At 46.2% G+C, this 21,557-nt stretch overlaps 1 protein-coding gene across 1 annotated transcript in view; it reads left to right on the forward strand.

The window, feature by feature from the left end:
• The window catches only part of MGAT4B (alpha-1,3-mannosyl-glycoprotein 4-beta-N-acetylglucosaminyltransferase B), a 1,389,535-nt gene that overhangs the window by 380,172 nt on the left and 987,806 nt on the right, over positions 1 to 21,557 (forward strand). Inside the window, exon 3 of the mRNA XM_086931341.1 lies at positions 5,841 to 5,981. Coding sequence (XP_086787467.1) covers positions 5,841 to 5,981 — 141 coding nt within the window. The remainder of the gene's footprint in view (positions 1 to 5,840; positions 5,982 to 21,557) is intronic.

Raw genomic sequence — 21,557 nt, forward strand, 5'->3', positions numbered from 1 at the left:
GTGCTCCAAAGAGAGAAGTATTGATGCCCGCTTCCTGCATGACCCAACGCACCCACCGAGCAATAGTGGGAGAGGAGACAGCTTTGTGTGGCTTCCGCAGGGCAATCAACAACTGACGCTCGCCCGGAGGGCGCAGATCCAAGGTCAGGTCCTCATATGCTTTGAGGCATTGCACGACACACAACTTAGGAGTGTCAGTAAAGGCTGGATAGGAAATGGAACGCGACGACGTCTTAGTGCGTCGGCCCACCGTAAAGGTAACCCCATCCGGGGAGAAAATGCGTGCAGAAACATCCAGCGCGCGCACGTCCGAGACGCGCCTACAAGAGACCAGACATAACAACATGGCTAATTTCGCCGAGAGCTCCTTAAGAGACAGATAAGAATTCGCTGGCCACGACAGGAACAGATTCAGAACCAAATTGACGTCCCAAAGGACGGAGTACCTGGGTTCTGGCGGCAGTGCGAGGCGAACCGCTCGCAGAAGCCGGCACACAAAAGGGTGTTCCCCTACCGGATGGCCATCGATGTTATCGTGGCCCGCAGAAATCGCCGACCGGATAGCATTGATCGTCCTATACGCTAAACCCTTGTCGGCCAAATGAGCCAGGAAATTCAGCACGGGAACAAGGTCGGCGACCATGGGATCCAAATCCCTTCGTAAACACCAACGCATCCACTTAAGCCAAGCGGATCTGTAACGCTTCGTCGTACTATCGGCCCATGCTTTGGAGAGCAAGTGCGCAGCTGACCCCGAAAGGCCCGGGAGCGTCCAGCGTCTCCTGAGAGCCTCCACGCCACGAGGCGGAGAGTGTTCTGCATGACGAGAGGGTGAGGTTCCTGATCCGGGCTCGTCAGGAGCAGAGGAAACAGGGGGAGTAGGATTGGAAAATCCCAAGAAAGTTCCAGAAGAACCGGAAACCATACTTGAGACCTCCACAGCGGTGTAACCAACACCAGTTCCGCACCCTGGCGGCGTATTTGGGCCGCCGTTCGCATGATCATGGAGAACGGGGGAAACGCAAACGGCTGTTCCCGACTCCAATCCTGCAAGAACGCGTCCGTGGCCTCCGCCAGAGGGTCCGGCCTCCAGCTGTAGAACCGCGGCAGCTGGTGGTCGAGACGGGACGCGAAGAGGTCCACCGAGAAGGGGCCCCAAAGGGAGTGTAGCCACCGGAAGACTCCCGGATCCAGTTTCCACTGGCTGGCATCCCTGAGATGCCGAGAGTGCCAATCCGCTACCTGATTGCACTGGCCTGGCAGATACTCCGCCGTCACCGCAATGTGACGAGACAGGCAATAATCCCAGAAGTCCTTCGCTAAGTCCGCCAAGGCACGGGACCGAGGACCTCCTAGGTGGTTCACATACCGGACCGCCGAAATATTGTCCATCCGTAGCAGGACACAAGCCTTCACCGAATCTTTGGTCCAACAGCGAACCGCGAAGGAGCCCGCAAGGAGCTCCAAACAATTGATATGCAATTGTTGTTCTTCTGACGACCAGGCGCCGCCGGTGGAAAAATCCCCGCACCGGGCGCCCCAGCCCGACCTGCTGGCGTCTGACTCTATGATCAAGTCCGGAGCCGACCCGAAGATCGCTCGCCCATTCCATGCCTCCATGTGAGACAGCCACCATGACATCTCCTCCTTCACCTCGTCCGTGAGGGGGACCCACTGATCGTAACACATCCCACGGCGCAAATGCTGCGCCTTCAGGCGCTGAAGAGCCCTGTAGTGCAGCGGGCCTGGGAAAATCGCCTGGATGGAGGACGATAGAAGACCCACCACCTTGGCGACATGGCGCAGTGACGTACGATCCCTCGCGATCGTCTGCCGAAGCAGGTGTCGTATCTTTGCGACCTTCCGACCCGGTAGGCTCAAGACCGCCTGTACCGAGTCCACCACGAAACCTAAAAAGGTGATCTGCTGAGTGGGAACCAAAACCGACTTGGAGCCGTTGATGACGAACCCCAGTCTCTGAAGCAGGCCGACAGCTTGACGCAGCTGTCCTGCCAGAACCTCTGGGCACTGCCCCATGAGGAGGATGTCGTCTAAGTATACTATCATACGGACCCCCTGACTTCTGAGAAACTCCACTACCGGGTGGAGGACCTTCGTGAAGCACCACGGGGCCGAAGAAAGACCGAACGGCAGGGCGGTGAATTCGAACACCTTGCCGTCCCACAGGAATTGTAGGAAACGACGATGAGGGGGGTGGATGGGAACGACCAAGTAGGCATCCTTGAGATCCAGTCGCACCATCCAATCCCGAGGGAGGAGCACGTCCCGAAGGAGGTGGATCCCCTCCATCTTGAAGTGACGGTAGACCAACCACCCATTGAACTCCTTGAGATTGATCACAGGCCTCTTGCCCCCATCTGTCTTGTCTACCAAGAAGACGTTGCTGAGGAACCCACGTGGGTGGCGCGTTGATAGACGGATGGCTCCCTTGCGCAGCAAGTCTGAGACCTCTTCGTCTATCAAGCGCGCGTCGGAATCTGCAAAAACCATAGGGCGCGGGGGCCTCACCTGAGTTGGCTGGTCGTAAAACTCTATATGGAAACCTCTCACAGTTTGCAAAACCCAAGCATCGGCAGTGAGCAATTCCCACTCCCCGTAAAAGCTTGCCAGTCGCCCCCCAATCGGCACTTGATCTAAGCAAAGTACACTTACCGGGGGCATTTCCTTGTCCGGAGTTCTTCTTGAACCCTCTGCCACCATAGCGTTGTCCCCTGGTGGGGTAGAAGTTGGTGTAGTTGGCCGAGGTCTGGTACTGACCTCTTCCGGAGCCTTGTCCACGGTTGTTGGTCTGCTGACCACGGCCGATCGCGCGGCCCCTGCCGCGACCGGCCCCTCCAGAAAAACGCTGGTGGAACACCCTCTTGATGCTGGACTGGGCCTTGTCCAGCGACGTGAAAGTATTCACGAACTTTCCCAGCTCGCGGATGAAAGGCTCACCGAAGAGGCCACCCTGGGCCACGGCACCTGCCTCCGACGAGGCCAGGTCCCCCAGCTTCGGATCCAGTTTGATAAGGAGCGAACGCCGCCTCTCCGTGGATAGGGCACAGTTGGCGTTGCCCAAAAATACGATCACCCTCTGGGCCCAGTTGGAGAGCACCTCCGGTGAAATGGCGGTGCCATTCGCTCGGGCCTCCTCCGCCATATCGAGGATCTTCGTGGCGGGCCCGACTGCATCCAACAGCTTGTCCTGGCAGGCCCGCCAGGACCGGTCGATCCCCTTCCTGGGGTCCTTCATGAATTTCGCCAGGAAGGTGGCCATCTTGGGGTCCAATTCTGGTGTCATGGCCACTTTCCCTTCCAGTGTAGGCCGAGGGCATTCCCCGCGCAAGCAACCCCTCGCCTCCTTCTCCAGGGGCTTGCGCAGTCTGCCCGCGACAAACTTCGCCACCGTCTCCCCCGGGGCCCAGGCCGCGGAACGGGGGTGGACGATCTCGTCCGGGTCCAGCATGCCCGACTCGTCTCGGGGCATCTCCTTCGCCGAAGGTGCCGGAAGCCAAGAACGGGTCGACTCCCCGTCGTCATCCGTGTCCGGAGAGTCGTAGATCGGGGAGGCGGGCGCAGTAGACACGTCGCCCGAAGTGCCAGGGTCCACCAAGGGCGCCGGAGGCACCGCCGTCGCCTTAGCCAGGAAGGCGTCGCGAAGTCGCTCGAAAGCGCCCTTGTCCACGCCTTGGGCCTCAGATGAAGGTCCCTCACCACGGGGTCTCTTCGGAGCGGGTGGCAACCCGCCGGACGTCCCCGGGAGTTCGGGGGACGGAGGCACCCGTGCCGCTGCCAGCTTCGCACACTCCTCCACGATGCGGGCAGAAAGGCGGTCCTCCATGGGCCCTACCACCTCCGTCACGCAACGATAGATGGAGTTGTCCACCGCCTGATAAAACTCATCATCCTGCAGATAGGGGCAGGCCTCCTCCTCGTACTCCCCTTCCATCTCGGAACCAAGGGGCAAATGCGGGGCACCCAAGAGGGCGGCAACCGAGAAAGTTCTCGAATGTGGGCAGGCCCAGCGGCTGCGATCACGTTTTGGGCCAGCTGACGTGGCAGGTGGGCTGCACCAACCCCCAAGCGCGCAGACCCTCCTCGCCGGGACCGGGTCCACTTACCCCTCAAGCGCGCTAGGCCACACACGGGAAAGAGGTGCACAGATCTCGCCCGAGGGCGATTCACGCGGTCAGAACCGCTATACAGACCCCAGAGGGCGTCAAATTGGTAAAGTACAGACCCGGATCACCAGGTGTCAGAGGGGTACGCGAGGGTCGGCCCCTGCGCAAGCAGACCCCACGGCGTGGCTCCTCGCACTGCGGAGGCGCGCCGGAGGGTCGGCGAGACGACAGGCCGCCCCCTTGCGGTCTATGTACACACCGCACACAAGTGGGAATAAAGTCGCGTAGGAACGATAGAACGTTCCCGCAACCGGGGACTCTGAAAGGGAATAAACCATGCAAGGAGTCCCCAAAGACCGCACACAAGACAATCAATCACAATAAAAAGAAGTCGAAATAGAAAAGCACTTATCTGGCTGCGGGAGCAGCGAAGAAAGAGGAGGAAGATGAAGGGAAGTCCGGTTATATAGTGATGATGGACAGAGACGAAGGACTATGGACTATTATTATATGCAAAGAGACTCTTGGGAGTTGTTGATTTTTTGTTGAACATTACGTCAATGCTTTATGTTTAAAGCATTTTTTGTTCTTATTATATCTTTTCCTGAGCTGCTGTGGTTTCTTTATGTTAATAAAGCGAAGGAAGATATAGCATAATCTGAAGCCTCCGGTCCTGACATAGAATTACCATATGTAGTACCTAAAGTAGATGTACCATAAAATGTAATGAAATGTAGAAAAGGTTGATTTTTATGTTCTGTGTTTTAAAGTATCCACTTCACTGGCAATGAACTGTGAAAATATCTGTGATTGTGATATTGGCCGTTGTTTATTAAACAATAAATGTATTTATTTAAAAATACCTTTTCGTTGAAGTCCTAAACAGTCTGCACGTCTTAACGATAAACTAGGAGAATGGCTAATAGTTTATTGTTTTAAATTATTTCTGGAACTGACCTGTCAATGTGAGCTTCCTATAACTGATGCGGACCTGCACTCTGGGATGCTTGAGAGGATTGATGTCTCTCCATCAATGTTTTGCGTATCTGCTCTCCCTTTCCTGCCCTTGAGTTTTTCATTAAATTCTAAAGTGAAGCTCATTTATATATTTAGTGGATATTTAATTCTGACAATATACGGAAAAAGAAAGTTGAAAGTGCCGTTTTTATTTGGTCATTTAAAATAAAATGTATGGGGCAATATTTCTCTTTGAAATTGTATTTTGGGATGCTGCAGATAAGCAATAATGTCCTCTGTGTAGGACGTCAATGGATATACACGTGATAAACTATACATTCAAGTACATACTTGTGTGTACTGCTTCAGTAGCCTGTCTACATTTGTCTGCTACAACAAGAATACTAACCCGTTCACTAAGTCATTAAAGAGCTCAGAATGATAGACAAATAGTGTGTGGAGACAAATGGAGGAAAGGCCTATTCTTCGACATTTCCTGGCTTTACACTTTTTGAAAGCTATTGCAGCATTTTGTGATTCTTGCCTTGAAGTGAATGTATCCTCCCCTGCTAGTTGATAATATTGAAGAACTTGTGGACTGAAAGTAATAACGTTACTACTGAGGATCTTATTTTACATACTTAACATATGCTGCAGTCTCCTTGCAAACGCAGCCTAACCTCTTAGTTCTGACTCTAAAGAGCTGTCCAGTTTTTATGATTCAGTATATTGTACTTATCTTCTCTATTTTTCTCCAAGATGAAACAAAGCTAAAGCTCTGGAACATCACCAACAAGAATGTCTTGCATCTACCCACCATCTTTCACCACCTACCCCACCTGCTGTCTAGGGAGAACAGCCTGCAGCCTGCGGTCCACGTGGGGCAGGGGCGCATTGGAGGTATGCAACAACATTTTCTCTTTGTAGTATACAGTAAAATCCATAAAGAAGATTAACTGTATCGTGCGGGAGCCGGAAGTCCTCTCTAGGTTGTTGAGATCTTTAGCAATGCTTTCTAGGAATGGTTTGGTCTGTATGCAGTCACATGTTTTAATGTGCACTGTGTTTTCACATACTGGCTATAATGGGGAGTTACCATCCCATGGTAAATCTTTTTTCCCACCAACCAAAGAACTGTCAGAATAGAAAAGGGGTGGCACATAGAAATAACTGAATGTTATCTCCTCCATACCTTTTTAATGGAGGTTAATTTTGAACCAACTCATTCCATCATTCATGGCTAGAATCCTTTTATTAGCAGTTTGTCAGCAACAAGTGAATAATAACAATTACATATATTGCATATTATTTGTAGTAGTTTGTGTGAACCTCCTGGCAACGTTCCCATTTTTCTTTGATATATCTCTCAATTTATCCTGTTGCAACCTGGCCCTCAAACCCCGCTCCCTGTATTCTCCTTAAAAGAATATCTCCACCACTCTCCCTGTTTTACTGTCTTTGCATATCTCTCGAATATCCTCTCACCGTTCTTCTGCATGCCACTACAATCCTACCAGCAAACTTGTTTCTCTGCAGGTTTTTGCTTTGCCAGGTGAATTCGAAGTTGTATTTACTTACGTACCCTTATTTCTTTTTTATAGTATGTCATGCCATCACCCTTGTTATATGTATAGCACTCTGATACCTTCAGATTTACTGCGATTTGTAAATACTGCTGAAAAGAATGGAAGAATATACACATTTCAGTCCAATGTACCCCTCCAGAGAAGGGGTGGAGAGCAGAGGCAACTTTGCAATCTTAGAACAAGAGCAATACATTTTCGGTGAACTTCAGTTTAGAAGTAGAAAACTCCAAACAGCACTTCAGCACTTTGAGGTAGATTGTAATGCCTTCAAGTACTCCTCTGTTTCCTCCATCATCACAAATAAAGACATCTTCACTTCTATGACTATACAGAGGCGGGCTGGGTATAAAATGCTTACATCTGTCCCCATTCCATTAAAGAAATTTAGCAGCTCTTATATGGTTTTCCCTTTCTCAGCAGTAGCTAGAGCCACATTGGTTAATAAGGCCACCATGTCGCTATGGTAGCCACCTCCTTCTGCTTTGTTGTGGGCAATATCTCTGTGACAGTGCTTAAGGCTTTTTCTGCAGTTTTCCCTTCTCTTGCAGGCAGTGAGAAGCCCTTTTCAACAGAATTGACACCCCACTCCCAGGAGTGTTTACTACCTTTTGTTAAACTGCCTGCAACATTGAACTTCAAGTCAGTGGAGTCCTCCTCTACAGGCAACAATCAGTCTCAAGTTTGGGGCCCTCTGAGTTTTCTTCTAGCCTCTCCAAAATGTTTTTTTAGAAATTCCATCTGCTGTATAGAATTCTGCTGGAAATCAGTAAACACACTGTTCACCTTTTTTGACTACTGTATTTCTTGCCTCATATTTCTGCGATGCCTCTTCATGTGAAGCACCTTGTGCTACCATACTTTTTTGCCTTGACTCTTACTGTCATTAGCTTGGAGGGGGCCCAACGATCTTGAATAGAGTCAATTAAGGATGCCATTGATGCTTTCAGACCATTGGGATGGATCCCAGTATTGGGTGGCTCAACTAGTTCATGCTTAAGTTAACTCAGAAATCTTCCCTCTGCCTGTACTTTAATATCTGACTCTCATTCTACCACTCTTCGTAGGAGCTACTTAATCTCATTGATGCCCAGCTGTTTTTTCCTAAATCAGCACTTCTCCACAGGTGGGAGTTAGCTCACCTTCTTTTCCAGGGGGTCCTCATCAATAGTCATAAGTACTGAATGTTCCTGCCCATGTGCGGGGACCTCATTATCTATAAAAAAATTATATATGAAAACATATATGTACATCTCTATATTCACATACGTAGTATTTATTTTTTTACCAATCAATGCAGCCTCCTATCATACATTAAAGAGGCTAAGCAGTGAATGAATGAATGGATGAATGAATACATTTTATTTCTGGTTACTCAAAACCATTAAAATAGGACAAGAAAACACAGTCTATTATTAAAAAAAGAAAAAAAAAAGAAAGGATTAAATAGTTAAAACCATAGGCTGTGTTAACCGAAGAGTCATTAAAATCTAGAAATCATTAGTCCATTTGTTCTCAGCCCGCGGTCTTCCCTGCTCTTAGTAGGGTGAGCTGTGCAGTCTCGACAGGCTATTACCTCAGACCAAGAACTGGCCTGAAGAGTCCATCAATTTCCGTTGAGTCTGTTGAGTAATTTGCCAAACGTAGCCATGTGTTTCACTGTTTCCAGTGTATACAGATGTTGCACAGCCTCCTTTACTGTTCTGATTCCTTGTTGTAATACAATTGGCTTAAGGTACAGTCTGTGCTCCAAGGCCGGGCAACAAAGTAAAATGTGGGCCAAACTCTCCTGTTTATATTTGCATAGCCGACACTCCAGGTGCCCCGTCCTTATCGACTTAGTGGGATAACGTTCTTTAAGGGGGAGAGGATGTAACCTGAACGCTATAATCCTTTGTAACGCTTGTCTTCCCACTGATTGTGTAAGATGTAATTTAGACTTGTGGTCTGTATGTGGAAGACTTTGGGTTTCATGGAATCCTCTGGCTTCCAGTGACTTCAGGTCTGAGGTACTAGAGCACAGGCGAACCTGTTTTTTTATCGCTCTTTTGACGGCTGTATATTTGGTTATCTTGGGGTCCCAGTTTTCCACTGCGAGACTCAGATCTTCTTTGGCGTTAGATAGATTAATTGCCCAGAGGTTGTCTGGCTCCAGAAAAATACTTTTTAAGATAAACTTCATTGTGTTCTCAGTTGCCATTTTGATGAGAAAAAAAGTATTTGCTCTGGGCAGCCATCTCTTCCAGTTTTTGTTGGTTTAGATTAAATTCTAACCGCACTAGATTGTTTCTGGTGCATGTGGGTAGATAGAATATCTTTTTGTATGCCGAGCAATGGATTTTTTCTAGAGCACTTGTTAATTTCCCTGGGAAGGCCAGTTGTGTATAGTTAAGTGATGGTATTCACTTCGCCCTCAAGACTCTTTGAATTGCAGTTGCAGTGGGGCTATGTAACGTAGCATAGAGCCTGCCGAGGGCGTAGTTGATGCTTTTTCCTTTTGTGCGTTTTTTGTCAAGGTGAACTCCAGGGCGCCCTGTTTCAGTGAGCCAAACTCCCAAGTAATTGTAGTGTGCGATGTAGTCCAGAGTCAGCTGTCCTAGCCTCCATTTTGCCAGGTTTTTTTCGGGTAGTGCCCAAAGATTATTATTTTTGATTTAGATTGGTTGGCAGTCAGTTTGTTCTTTCCATTGTAAATTGCAAGTGCCGAGAGAGCTTTTTGTAAGCCAATTTTGGTGTGGTCAAGGAGAACCAAGTCATCGGCATATTGGAGTAGTTGGATCTTAGTATGACCGATCCTCGGTGTTGCTAGTGATGCTCCAGTCAGGGCTTGGCCCATGTCGGCAGTGTATAAATTAAACGGCATCGGAGCTAATACACATCCTTGTTTCAGGCCATGGTCTGTATCAATTTTCTCTGTGGCCGTCGAAAGTTTGATTCTGACCCAAGTTCTTGAATATAGTGATCGAATAGCTTTTAGTAAAGAAGGCTCAATGTTCCAGCTTGCAAGCTTCTGCCAGAGAATCAAACTATAACCCTGTCGAAGGCTGCTGTGTAATCAATGAAACATGCGAACAGCGGTCGACATTTTCGTGATGCAGCCTTCTATGCGAGGTATCAAAGTGCTATAATGTTATCCAGTGTTGATGCTCCAGATCTAACCCCTGTTTGATAAAATGGCAGGAGGCCCTCGTTGCTGACCCAATTTGAAAGTTCCACCAAAAGGGTGCTTGCATAAGTCTTGCCCTCGATGTCAAGCAGAGCAATCATGCAGTAATTTTGAGGGTTTGTGTTTGGTCCTTTCTTGTATATTGGGTGCAATAGCGACCCTCTCCAAGAGTCAGGTACGTCCCAGAGGAATCGGCATTCAGTGTATAGCGTGGTTAGTTTTTCTATCCAAAAGTCTCTATCTTCCTTGAACAGAGAGCCCGGCAGCCCGTTTAGTCCTGGCGCCCCATTGAGCCTAATCTTTTTTAAGAATGTGCTAACCACCTTTTTTTCAGAAAAATCCGAGTGGTTCACAGTTATTGAGGAGTGGGTGCAGACAACAGGGCGTCCAACCTTGTCCAGGTCTTTATTCCGAGGAGTTGTACTTCCTTCTTCTTGATAGAAATTTTTCACGTGAACTGCCCAGGTGTCAGCGTCAAGAACATTCTCTCTGTTGTTGACTCCTTGGTTTAAGGAGTTTAGATTATGCCAAAACTCTTGGGACTTGCCAGGTCTCAATAGCTCAAAGATCTTTAGCCATTTAGCTTCAGTACCGTTTTGCTGCCCAAACTTTCTTTGAGTGAATTTTTGCTGCCTCTTGGTATATCCTTTTAGCAGTTGTTGTGCCAGTTTACTGGTAGGACCTGCGTTTGAGTCTTAATTGTTTTGCACTTTCTTTAATTGCAGGAGTGTGTCCGAAGTAGTGCCAAGAATATGGAGGGGTTTTAGTTGTTGTACCTCCTTGAAATAGCACTAGCAATTTGCGTGCAAAATAAACCCATTCTTCCATTGCGCCCCCATGGTTGTCGCTTTGTGGCCCGTCTGCCCATTCTTTTTTCCATATCTCGAACTTATTAATTGACAATGGGCCCCATTTGATCCTTCGCGGGAGTGTGAACAGTTCATCTCCGTTTGATGACCCAGCGCGTTGTAAAGTGTAACAGTTGTCTACTGTAAGTTTTAACGTGATTGTTAGTGCAGCGTGGTCACTTTCGCTGCGTTGGTCAACTTTGTAGTCTGTCATAAAGTTTTGTAGCCCGCTGCTTAATAGAATATAATCTATATTAGTTTGGTTATTGTATGTTGGTGGGAAGAGGGCTCCTGGGGTGTCCCTTAAGAAGAGAGAATGAGCTGTTGACAGCTTGTAGGAGGAAATAAGGGCATGAAAGGCTTCGGTGGCCATGGAGCGAGGACCTAGTGCTACCTTAACCCCAATGTTATGTGTGTTAAAATCCCCAAGTATTATTGGTTCTCGATGTGCGTACTGCAGAAGAAGGTTTTCTATATGACTTACTAAATCAGGGAACTTGTCCTTGTCTCCCGGCCCGTGAGGATTGTAATAAACATTAATTGGTAGTATCGTTAAAGGACCCTTGTTTGTTGATAGGCCTTTCAGGATTCCTGCCATAAGCCTGTTTGATGATGTTTTTATTTCTGTAAATTGAATTTTCCGTAAAATCCTGGTGTATATCGAGATACCTCCAGATGGTCTACCAAATATGTTCTCCTTAGTTGCTGGTTTACAGTGTTCCGCAAATCCTCTTATGGATGTTGGGTTGGTAGCCCACGTCTCTTAGACGCAGATTATGTCCACTCCAGCTAGGAACGACAGTATTGCTTGGTTTTGTAGTAGCTTTAAAATCCCTGCTACGTTCCAAGACATGATTGTTACACTTTGAACATTAGAAGGGTCTGTTTGCGGGAACTGTAAGGTTTTCTTACTTCTGATACAGCTGGCATTAGGAATTATGATTTAAGGCTCTTGGCACCCATGACCAGTCTTGGCCGATATTGTTCTCAAATGAGCAAGACCGAGGTCCTTGGTCCAGGGTTGTAGTTACTTTGATTGTGCCGTCACTTGTTGGGTTTGTTTTTGTTCCACTGTTACCTCCTAAGCAGTGCTTTGAAAAACTTCTGTTTTGGACCTACATATCCTATAAAAAAGGCAAAAGGGACAACAAGAATCACTTGAATTCTTTAATTACTAGAAGAAAGTTAAACTGCAAAACAGCAGGCATTGATAACCCATAGGCTGCATTTTTAAACTCAATAACATAGAAAATGAAAGCACTTATTAGCATAAACTGGCACCATGCCTTTAAGGCAGCCATGACCCCCAGCTTTCCCATCAAGCCTCAGGGGTGACAGTTGGGTCAGTTCTTTCCGGTTCCTTCAGTCAGGACCCTGGAGTTTTCAACTCTACTATTTTGAACTTTTGTCAATAATTTTCCTTCCAAAAATCTGGTAGTTACTGTTCACTCAACGTCTTTCATTCTGTAGAGTAAGGTACTAGCATTGTTCTGACAGAATCTTTTTTTTCTGTTATAACATGCCTTCACTTTTTGACTCTTGCCATTCCTGTGGCAAGAAGGCCAAATCTGATGCACACCCTGTGTGCATACTGTGTCTGAGTCTCCCTCCTTTGAGAAATGCCAACACTGTAAGACCCTATCTAGGCGCACTCTCAAGGAGAGCAAGAGAATTCGCCTATATGGTCTGTTGGAGAAGAAAAAATCTACCTCAAGAGGAAGACTTCCAGAGAGGCGTAAGAATAAGAGATCTAGGTCGACCTCGATAAGTAAGGTCCCTGTCTGTCTCCCTCAGCGTCTGGCTCCGTGTCGAAGATGCCTCCAGCGACGGGAGTTTCCCTGCCGACGAGCCCTCCCGCCGCTGCGAGGTCAAAGTCCAAGCACCATCGTCATCCGTAGGTGCCAGGTCAGTCTCCTCCGTTGGGGTCAACTCGGTGACATTCAACGTTGAGGAGTAAGTGGAGTTATGAAGGCTGGCAGCATGGAATGTCATGATGTCAGACTTGTTAGAGAATGTTGGATTATAACTGAAGAAGCTGGTGAGCCTGGAGCTCAGCTGAAGATGTTGTGCTGAAATAAAATGTTTAAAAAGATTTATTCTGTTCCCGATTCTTTACAATGGCGACGAGTAGAGGGAACTGTGCAGGGGACAGTCTGCGACATCTTCCCCCCTGGATCAAGTACGAGGCAAGTTATTTGAGTTAGCCTGCGGCAAGTTATCTGAATTAGCCTGCGCTATTGACTTTTGATAGAAGCGACGTGCCTAAAAGCGATTGGTGGTTTTGTTGTGACTTCTCATCACACCTCGGTCTTAACGTGTTTATATATCATTGAGCCAACAGCAGAAGTCTGCCTGTACTTTGAACTAAATGTTTTCTGCATGATCCTCCCTGTATCTGATTAATTTGCCATGAAAGGCTCTCATATTTGATCGAGTTTATGCTGGGTGTGTACTTGTGTCAAGTGAAACTGACACACGCATCAGTGCGAGGAGTCCATTGGCATTTGGGATCGCTGTGAGAGAGGCGTGAGGCGCGTGTCAAGTACAAAAGAAATTAACTCGCTCGAGGGCAAGAGCGCGCGCGAGAGATTGTGACGCATTGACCTGTGCATTGTAATACATTGACCTGTGCGCGAGGCTGATATCTGCGCGAGGGATCAACGTGCAGCCTGAGCACAATTTCGTTTTGTTTTCTTAAAAAAGAAAATACAAGTTTAACTTGTGTACCCAGTGCGAGGGATCGGCACACAGCCTGAGACACACGTTGACCTGTGTGCGATGCTATTATCGGCATGAGGGATTAGCCAATATTACAATAAGCAACCTTCACAAGCTTCATTTAAATAATATTACATATTGAACAATATAAAATATAAAGAAAATAAAAGGAGACATTGTCACACTTCACCTTCCTTGTTTAGTCACTTTTGGCTCCTCCTCTTAGGCAACTATACTAGAAGAAGGACTGTGAACATAGAAACACAAATGGAAAATAAATATCCACATTAATTGTTTTAATTTATTGTGGAAGCAATGGAAAAAAAATCTTACCTACATGCTAGCAATTGGTGGAGATCGTTATTGTCCACCCAGACGCCAAGCAATTCTTCTCCAACATTTAGGCATTGAAGGGAGGAGAATTTATGAAGATTTACCAAAAGTATCCTTGGGAATGGGAGACCAATGTTTTTGAAATGTTTATGCAAATGTTATGTATCCAGTTTACTCCCAAAACCAATTTTGTGCTAGAACGACATACGTTTGTTTTCCAGAATACAAAAAGCTGGTGAAGATGTATCATCTTATGTTGCATCTTTAAGGGGATTAGCGTTGTCATGTCACTTTGAGCAGTTAACTGATTCTCTTATTAGAGATCAAATAGTACATTGCACCAAGAATAGAAGACTCAAAGAGAAGAAAATATTGACAAAAGACCCCAATCTAGAGGAAACTATTCAAATTGCTAAGTGCATGGAGCATACTGCAATATGGTTAAAGGAAATTGATCGTACATATGGTGAGAGAAAAGATAACGTCGTAGCTGAAGTTGGAACTCTACAGCCAGAAAAAAAGTGTTGATAAGAATAGTGATGTTAAAAAATTGGGTGATGAAAGTAAGAAACGAGAAGTAGATGTGGGGCATAGAAGTACAAACTGGAGAGAAATAAAAGGTTTTCAGTGTGGTGCTCTGGGCCACGTCGCATCAAGTACAATGTATGCAGTTAGAAATGTGCTGTGCAGGAAATGTAGCAAAAGGGGACATCTTGCCAAGATGTGTACGACTAAAATTGAAGTCCGGGACACACAAAGGGTCCAATTGGTTGATCAAGAAGTTGATGAAGTTTGTGAAAACATTCAAGAAATAATTTTTGACTGTGGAGGCAGTCAGTGGGAGCAAGTGCAAGCACGGAAGTTACCAGGAGTGAAATTAGAAAATGTTGCCAAATTAGAAAAGCCACATTGTCAGATTCTCTTTGATGGAGAACCCATAAAAGTATTAGTGGATTCTGGAAGTCTATACACTCCGATTTCTAGTGAAACTTTTATGAATGTTGACAATTCCTTGCTGTGTAAGTTCGATATAAAAGCTGTGGGATATGCTGGGAGGAAGATAGTCATCTATATCATTCCTAAAATTTCTATCAGCTTTAAGGGAAGAGATGTCTATGGAAGAGTGTACATTACTGACTACGGGTCAAACTTTCTGGGTTGGCGCAATCAACAAGATCTGGGCATAATTATCAATCCTTGTGCTAAAGAACCGATAATGTTGGCTGAACAGAATGTGGTGGAAGAAGTTTGTGCTGGGGACTATGAAGGTTTGATGAAGAAATAGCCTAAAGTTTTTTCTGATGAACTGGGCCTCTTAAAGGGGGTTTCTCACAAAATTATTTTAAAAGATGGTGTGAAACCAGTGGTGCACTAGGTGAGAAATGTTCCTAACATGATGAGCCAACCATTGAAAGAAGAACTTTAGAGACTGCTAAAGCAACAAATCATCGTTCCCATCGAAGCCTCGGAATGGTTAGCTCCAATTGTGGTGGCACCTAAGGGTGAAGGAAAGATCTGTTTATGTATTGACTTATGTGACATTCGGGTGGACAGACTGCGATTGCTGAACATTTCCGAGATGTTAACCATGGAGGGCAGGGGGGTTGTGTTCAGTGTCCTAGACATGTCATCCGCATACCGTCTGGTCAATCTCCACATTGAACTGTGTCATTTAACTTCCTTTGTCACTCCGTTGGGTGCATTTCGTTATAAAAGAATGCCCTTAGGATTAGCACCAGCTTCGTCAGTCTTCCAGAGGGTGATGAAAAACATTTTTGGAGATTTGGATCATGTCTTGTGTTTTCAAAACTATGTGCTCATTGAGGGGTAAAGTGATTGTGACCATAATCAATTGTTTGAGGAAGTAATGTTGAGGTTGGAAAAGTATGGTTTGACTGTAAAAAAAAGAAAAATGCCAGATTAAGAAAAAAGAAGTGACATATTTAGGTCACACTATTAATGCTAAAGGCATGAGTCCGAAGAAGAGTATTGTAGCAGCAGTAGAGAATGCTCACAAGCCCAACACCAAGGATGAATTGAAGTCATTCTTGGGTTTGGCAGAATATTTTGCTAAATTTTTAAAACATTTTACAGAGATTATTGAACCATTGAGGCGGTTGATGAAGAAGGGAGTGGAGTTTGTCTGGACACAACTGTGAGAGTGCATTTCAAAATATAAAGGATTGTATTGTGTGTGCTCCAACCGTGGTTCATTTTGATGTGACACGAAAAATGTATGTTACTACCGATGCTAGCAAGGTAGGGATTGGTGCAGTTTTGACACAACTTAAGGCTGGGGTTGAAAATGTGATTGGGTTTGCATCTAGGCAGTTGCAGTGAGCAGAGACTGCCTATTCAGTGATTGAGAGAGAAACCCTAGCCTGTTGTTGTGGAATCAATCATTTCCGGTTCTATGTGTGGGGCATTCCTTTCAGGCTAAGAACTGATCACAACCCCTTGACTTATATTTGCAAGGGTGGACGAGGTTTGAAAGGTAATGTTATGCCACGTATTACTAGATGGTTGTTAACTGTTATGGAATACAACTTTGAAGTTGAATTTGTGAAGGGTAGCAAGAATGTGGTGGCAGACTATTTATCCAGGATGCCCGTGGATACTGAGGAAACAGTTTCTGAAATAGTTTCCAGTAAGGTATTGTTTGTGGGTGGTGAGTTAGCTATTGCTTCTAGAGAATGGACAGGTATGAGAGGATGATGTCATGAAGGAAGTGGAGGTAAAGGTTGTGTGTGGCTGGGAGGACAGGGATGATCAGAGAGTGGAAATGCGTGAACTCTTTAAGATCAAGGATAAGTTGGGCATTGTTGATGGGAAATTGAGGAGAATGTTTCAATTTGTTCCTCCCATGGGCATTCGCTCTAGCATTCTTGACATTATTCATGAAGGACATCTTGGACGTGGTGTTATGAAGAGAAGAGTAAGACAATCATTTTGGTGGCCTGGCATTGATCATGATGTGGAGGAAAGAGTAAAGAATTGTGTGGCTTGTGCAAATAGCGATAAAACCAAGAGTATCATTCTGCCTCCGTTGGAGGTGTTGAGTTTTCCCGGTAAACCATGCTAGAAGGTAGCCATTGATTTTCTGGGACCCATAGTTAAGTTGGGAACCACAAGCATGTGTTTCTTTTTGTGGATTACCATTCTAAGTGGTTTGTGATCAAGGCAGTGCCAGAAGTTAACACTTCTGCTGTTGTTGAGTTTTGGGAGGAAAGTTTCATAGAGGAAGGCATTGCAAATACCATTTTGGGCCAGATGTATCAAAGGGTTTTGCCCATTCTGTTTCTATGGGGAAATGTGTTGATACATATGGCCCTTTGTCAGCTAATGGGATGCAATTTGTGTCTAAGGAAATGGTAGCTTATCTTTCTGGGATGGGAATTGTGCATGAGAAGGTAGCTCTTTTCTGACCGCAAGCAAATAGATTGGTGGAAAGAATAAACCGGTTGGTTATGGAGAATGTACAGTTGTCTTTGGCTAACCAACCCTCCCTCCGAAATAAGATTTCGAGGTAAATTGAAAACCTTCCTCTTTCCCCGCGTCTAACTTCTTCTTCCCCCTGACCCCTGTCCGTTCCTCCTGTGTTCATTCCTCTGAGTTCTTTTGCGGTTTTCAGCGCGGGGACACTCTGTTCTTGAGTAACCAGGCGCTTTATAAATGGCTTCTATTCTATTGTATTCTATTCTATTCTATTTGCCGTGGAGGAAGGAATTGAGGAGAATTATGTGGTCACAGAGAAAAGCTCCTCACTCTGTGACAGGAGTTTCACCTTTCCTTTCCCTAAAAGGAAGGTTGCCGGGTACGAAGGAGTGTCCTGTATGGTTGAGGAATGAAGTGAAACTTGTGGTGGATCAAGAGGAAATTAAGAAGAAAGTTGTGAGATTGCATGGACAGAATGTGGAATACTACAACAGGATGAGGGGAGTGAAAAGGTGTGGTTTTGTGCCAGGTGATTGGGTCGTAGTGAAAAAGAGATTTTGTTCCCAAAGGAGAGAGCAAAAATTCTACTAATGTAGTATTCTTTTAGAGAGTTGTGTCATTGTTGATGTGTAGTTGTCCTAAGATGTTGATATTCAAATGTATTTCTTGTTTTAGGTATTGTAAGGAAGGAGATGTGTGGAGTTCTCCAGTATTAGGGGTGTCTTTCATAGATTCACATGCCTGAATCATTCCCCGTCGTCTGAGTGGGAGTCCCACGGTACATAAAAAAGCAGTAATTTGCCATAATTACATTGGAAAAAACACTAATTCCCAACCAGGAAGTAAAGTAGCCCAAGCTACCATAGAAAAAACTTCCACCTTCGTGACTATCCTAGTCATTATGTATAGTCCAAAATCCAGCCAATCAGGCGCCAGCACCCACCAGAACCTTCTCCCCAGAGGCTCAGGCTCTCAGATTTTCTACCGCACGTCGTGTGAAAGGGAGTCTTCCTGAGCTCTGCTCAGTTTTCTCAACTCTAACTTCAATTTGAACTACTTTCAAGGATGTCTTCTAAGAAGTCTCTCTTCAGAGCCTGTGATTGTTTTGGTAAGCTTCGGCTTTTTGAGAAAGATCCACACAAAAAGTTTATCTATTGCCTATACCCAGATCATCAGGCCTCTGACTGTAAGATCTGCAGAACCATGCCTCAAAAGAGACTCGGGGATAGAGAGGGTTGTTTACTTCTGTGGTTGAAAAGACTAAAGGATTCTTCTAATCCTGCATCTGAGGTAGGCAGCATTGCCTCTGGTTCAACTGCAGCCTCTAGGAAGAGGCCTGCGCCCGAAGGAATGTTATCACCTAAGGCAAAGGTGACTAAAAAACAACCACCTACCAAGGGACTGGATAAGCCTTCAACATCCAAGGCTGTCCCCACAAGCAAAGGCATGGAGAGCACTTCTGACCTTAAAAAGGGTATCACCATCGAGATTCCACAGTCATCTGAGAGGAATTTAACACAGACCTCATCTCCTCAAACTGCGATGTCCACTTCAACCTCGTCGACGAGAGCGACGACTACAGTGACATCGACGTTAACTTTTTCCTCTCCTAAACCTCGTATGGTTATGTCATCGTCGACGTCGTCTCCAACTATGGCATTTGTCTCTGTGAGGCCTGTACCGTCGACGTCCGTCGTTGACGCCTCGTCGTCGACTCCTCTGAAGGCTCTACCGCCGACGAAAAAGAAATCGCCGACGAGCTCGTCGATGGGCTCCACACCGTCTACGAAGGTAACACCGTCGACGAAGATTGATCCGTCTACGAAGGTAACAGTCGACGAAGAGTGTCCCGTCGACGAAGTGTCCCGTCGACGAAGAGTGTCCCGTCGACTAAGAGTGTCCCGTCGACAAAGAGTGTCCCGTCGACGAAACAGGAACAGTCGACGACAAAACCATCGGAAGGGAATCCTCTGTCGACGCCGCAATTATCATCATGTACGACACTGCAGGTTTGGTCTCCATCTACAGTGTTTCTAACACCACATCAAGCATCGGGGCAAATGCGTGACGCAGCACTGCAGTTTTCACCCCTCCGTATTTCACCTAAAAAGGTGTCTTCTGAAGTGCCAGACCAACTTTTGGACACTGAAAGTGAGGATGAGATGGTCCAGAATACATTTGGACAAGCAACTAGCCAATCTGAGTTGCATATCAAACTTCAAGAAGAAGAATATGATGCTTCTCAATCTCCTGTTCATATATCGACACCAGTGGAAGATAACCCTGATGCTCAAGTGCCTATGGCTTTGCTATCCAACTTACAATATTTGCTGGACGATTACTATAGAAGGTTCCCTCCATCAGAGTCAGCAGGTTCTGGGCCGACAACTCCAACTTCTGAAGCACCTCCACCAGTGCTTCCACCGGTGCGTCCGTCTTCACAATCACAACCTGCTCAAGAACAAGCACCGCATTCTTCGGAGGATGAAGACCAAAGGGAAGAAGGAGAAGTGGACGATTTGTCGGAGTGGGATGACTATCAAGTACAATCTCCTTCAACATCTCCTCAGACTACGTCAGCCTCCCCTCCGGTGGATGTGGCTAGTTTTCACTTACTAATGGAGCGTGCAACCAAACGCTTTCATATACAGATGGAACAGACGGAGCAAGACTGTTTCTTGTACGATTTCAAGGATCAGCCCAGACGACTGATAAAAACAATACCCATCATTGATTTCATCTGGAAAGAAGGGATTAAGGTAATGTCAACGCCAGGCTCCATTCTTCCGGTCTTGCCACGCATAGATAAAAAGTATAAAGCTCCTGAAAAATCGCCTGCATGTCTGGTCGGACATCCAAAACTTGACTCAGTAATTGTCCAGGCTGCCCAGAAGAGGGCCAGAAATCCATCCTCTGCAGTTACGGCACCGCCGGACAGGGATGGCAGACGCCTAGACTCAATCGGAAAGCGTGTTTCCACCATGGCTGCAACAACTGTTCGTGCTGCCAATGCATTGGCCATTTTGGGGCGGTACGACCGTCAAGTGTGGTCTGACATCGCACCATTTATCGATCTCCTCCCTGAGCAATCCAAAGCTGAAGCACTTCCAATTCTTCAAGAAGGCCAAAGAATCTCTGAAGAGATTATCGATTCAGCTATAGATGTTGCATCTACAGGATTTCGACAGTTAGCAGGAGCTGCTGTCCTGCACAGACAGGGGTGGTTACATTCAAGTTCTTTCAGGCAAGAAGTCCAAAACAGAGTTTTAGACATGCCATTCGATGGCGAATATTTATTTGGTCCCAAAGTAGAGAAAGCATTACAAACAATTAAAAAGGATACTGAAACAGCAAAATCCTTGGGCACCCTGCAATTCTGCAAGCCGCCCTTTCGAGGAGCAAGAGGACGAGGGACATCCTACAATAGAGGTGGATACCAACAACAATCCACATACAGACAAAGTAACCAGCGCTATCAGACAGAGCGCTACCAGTCTTATGGGCAGAAAAGATCAACTTACACCCAGAACAGGGGTAAGACAAACTACCGCGGCAAAGACAAGCGCCAATGAGTTTTTTTCACCTGCCACCACCATTTCTCCACCCTCACAAAAAGCTTGGCGGAAGAATATCGAAATTTTACTCCAACTGGCAGTCAATAACAACAGACAAATGGGTCCTGGATATTGTGGCCAGGGGCCATGCCCTAGAATTCGAAAAATTTCCTCCAAATGTTCCGCCAAAAGGTCCGCCTCCAGCTCACCTGAAAGAGCTGTTTACCCAAATAAAGGTGATGATACAAAAAGGAGCGATCGAGAGCGTTCCACAGAAGATGAGAGGAATGGGGTTTTACTCCAGGTTCTTCCTGGTAAAGAAGAAGAACGGGGAGTGGCGCCCGATCTTCGCGCTCTGAACAAATATCTAAAGAAATTAACATTCCGGATGTTGTCGCTTCAGGAAATATTACATTTTCTAGCAGCAGGAGATTGCATGGTCACCTTAGATCTCTAGGATGCATATTTCCACATCCCCATTCTTCCTCGCCACAGGAAATTCCTTTGCTTCAAGGTGGCTGGCAGGGACTACCAATTCAAGGTCCTTCCCTTTGGTTTACGGTCAGCTCCAAGAGTATTTACGAAAGTTTTAGCTCCAGTGGCTGCGCACCTCCGGCTGAAGGGAATACAAATTTTCCCATACCTAGACGACTGCCTTATAAAGGTCAGTTCTCACAAAACCGTTCATCAACACCTACAACAGTGTCTGCACCTATTTCAGTCTCTAGGCCTGACAATCAACTTCAGCAAATCCCAAATGCAATCGTCTCAAAGAAGTGCCTTCTTAGGAGCGACTCTAGACACTCAAAAACTCAGAGCTTTCGTCTCAAAAGAGAGGC

The sequence above is a fragment of the Lissotriton vulgaris genome, chromosome 7 (genome assembly GCF_964263255.1).
Source record: "Lissotriton vulgaris chromosome 7, aLisVul1.2, whole genome shotgun sequence".
NCBI classification, from domain to species: Eukaryota; Metazoa; Chordata; class Amphibia; order Caudata; family Salamandridae; genus Lissotriton; species Lissotriton vulgaris.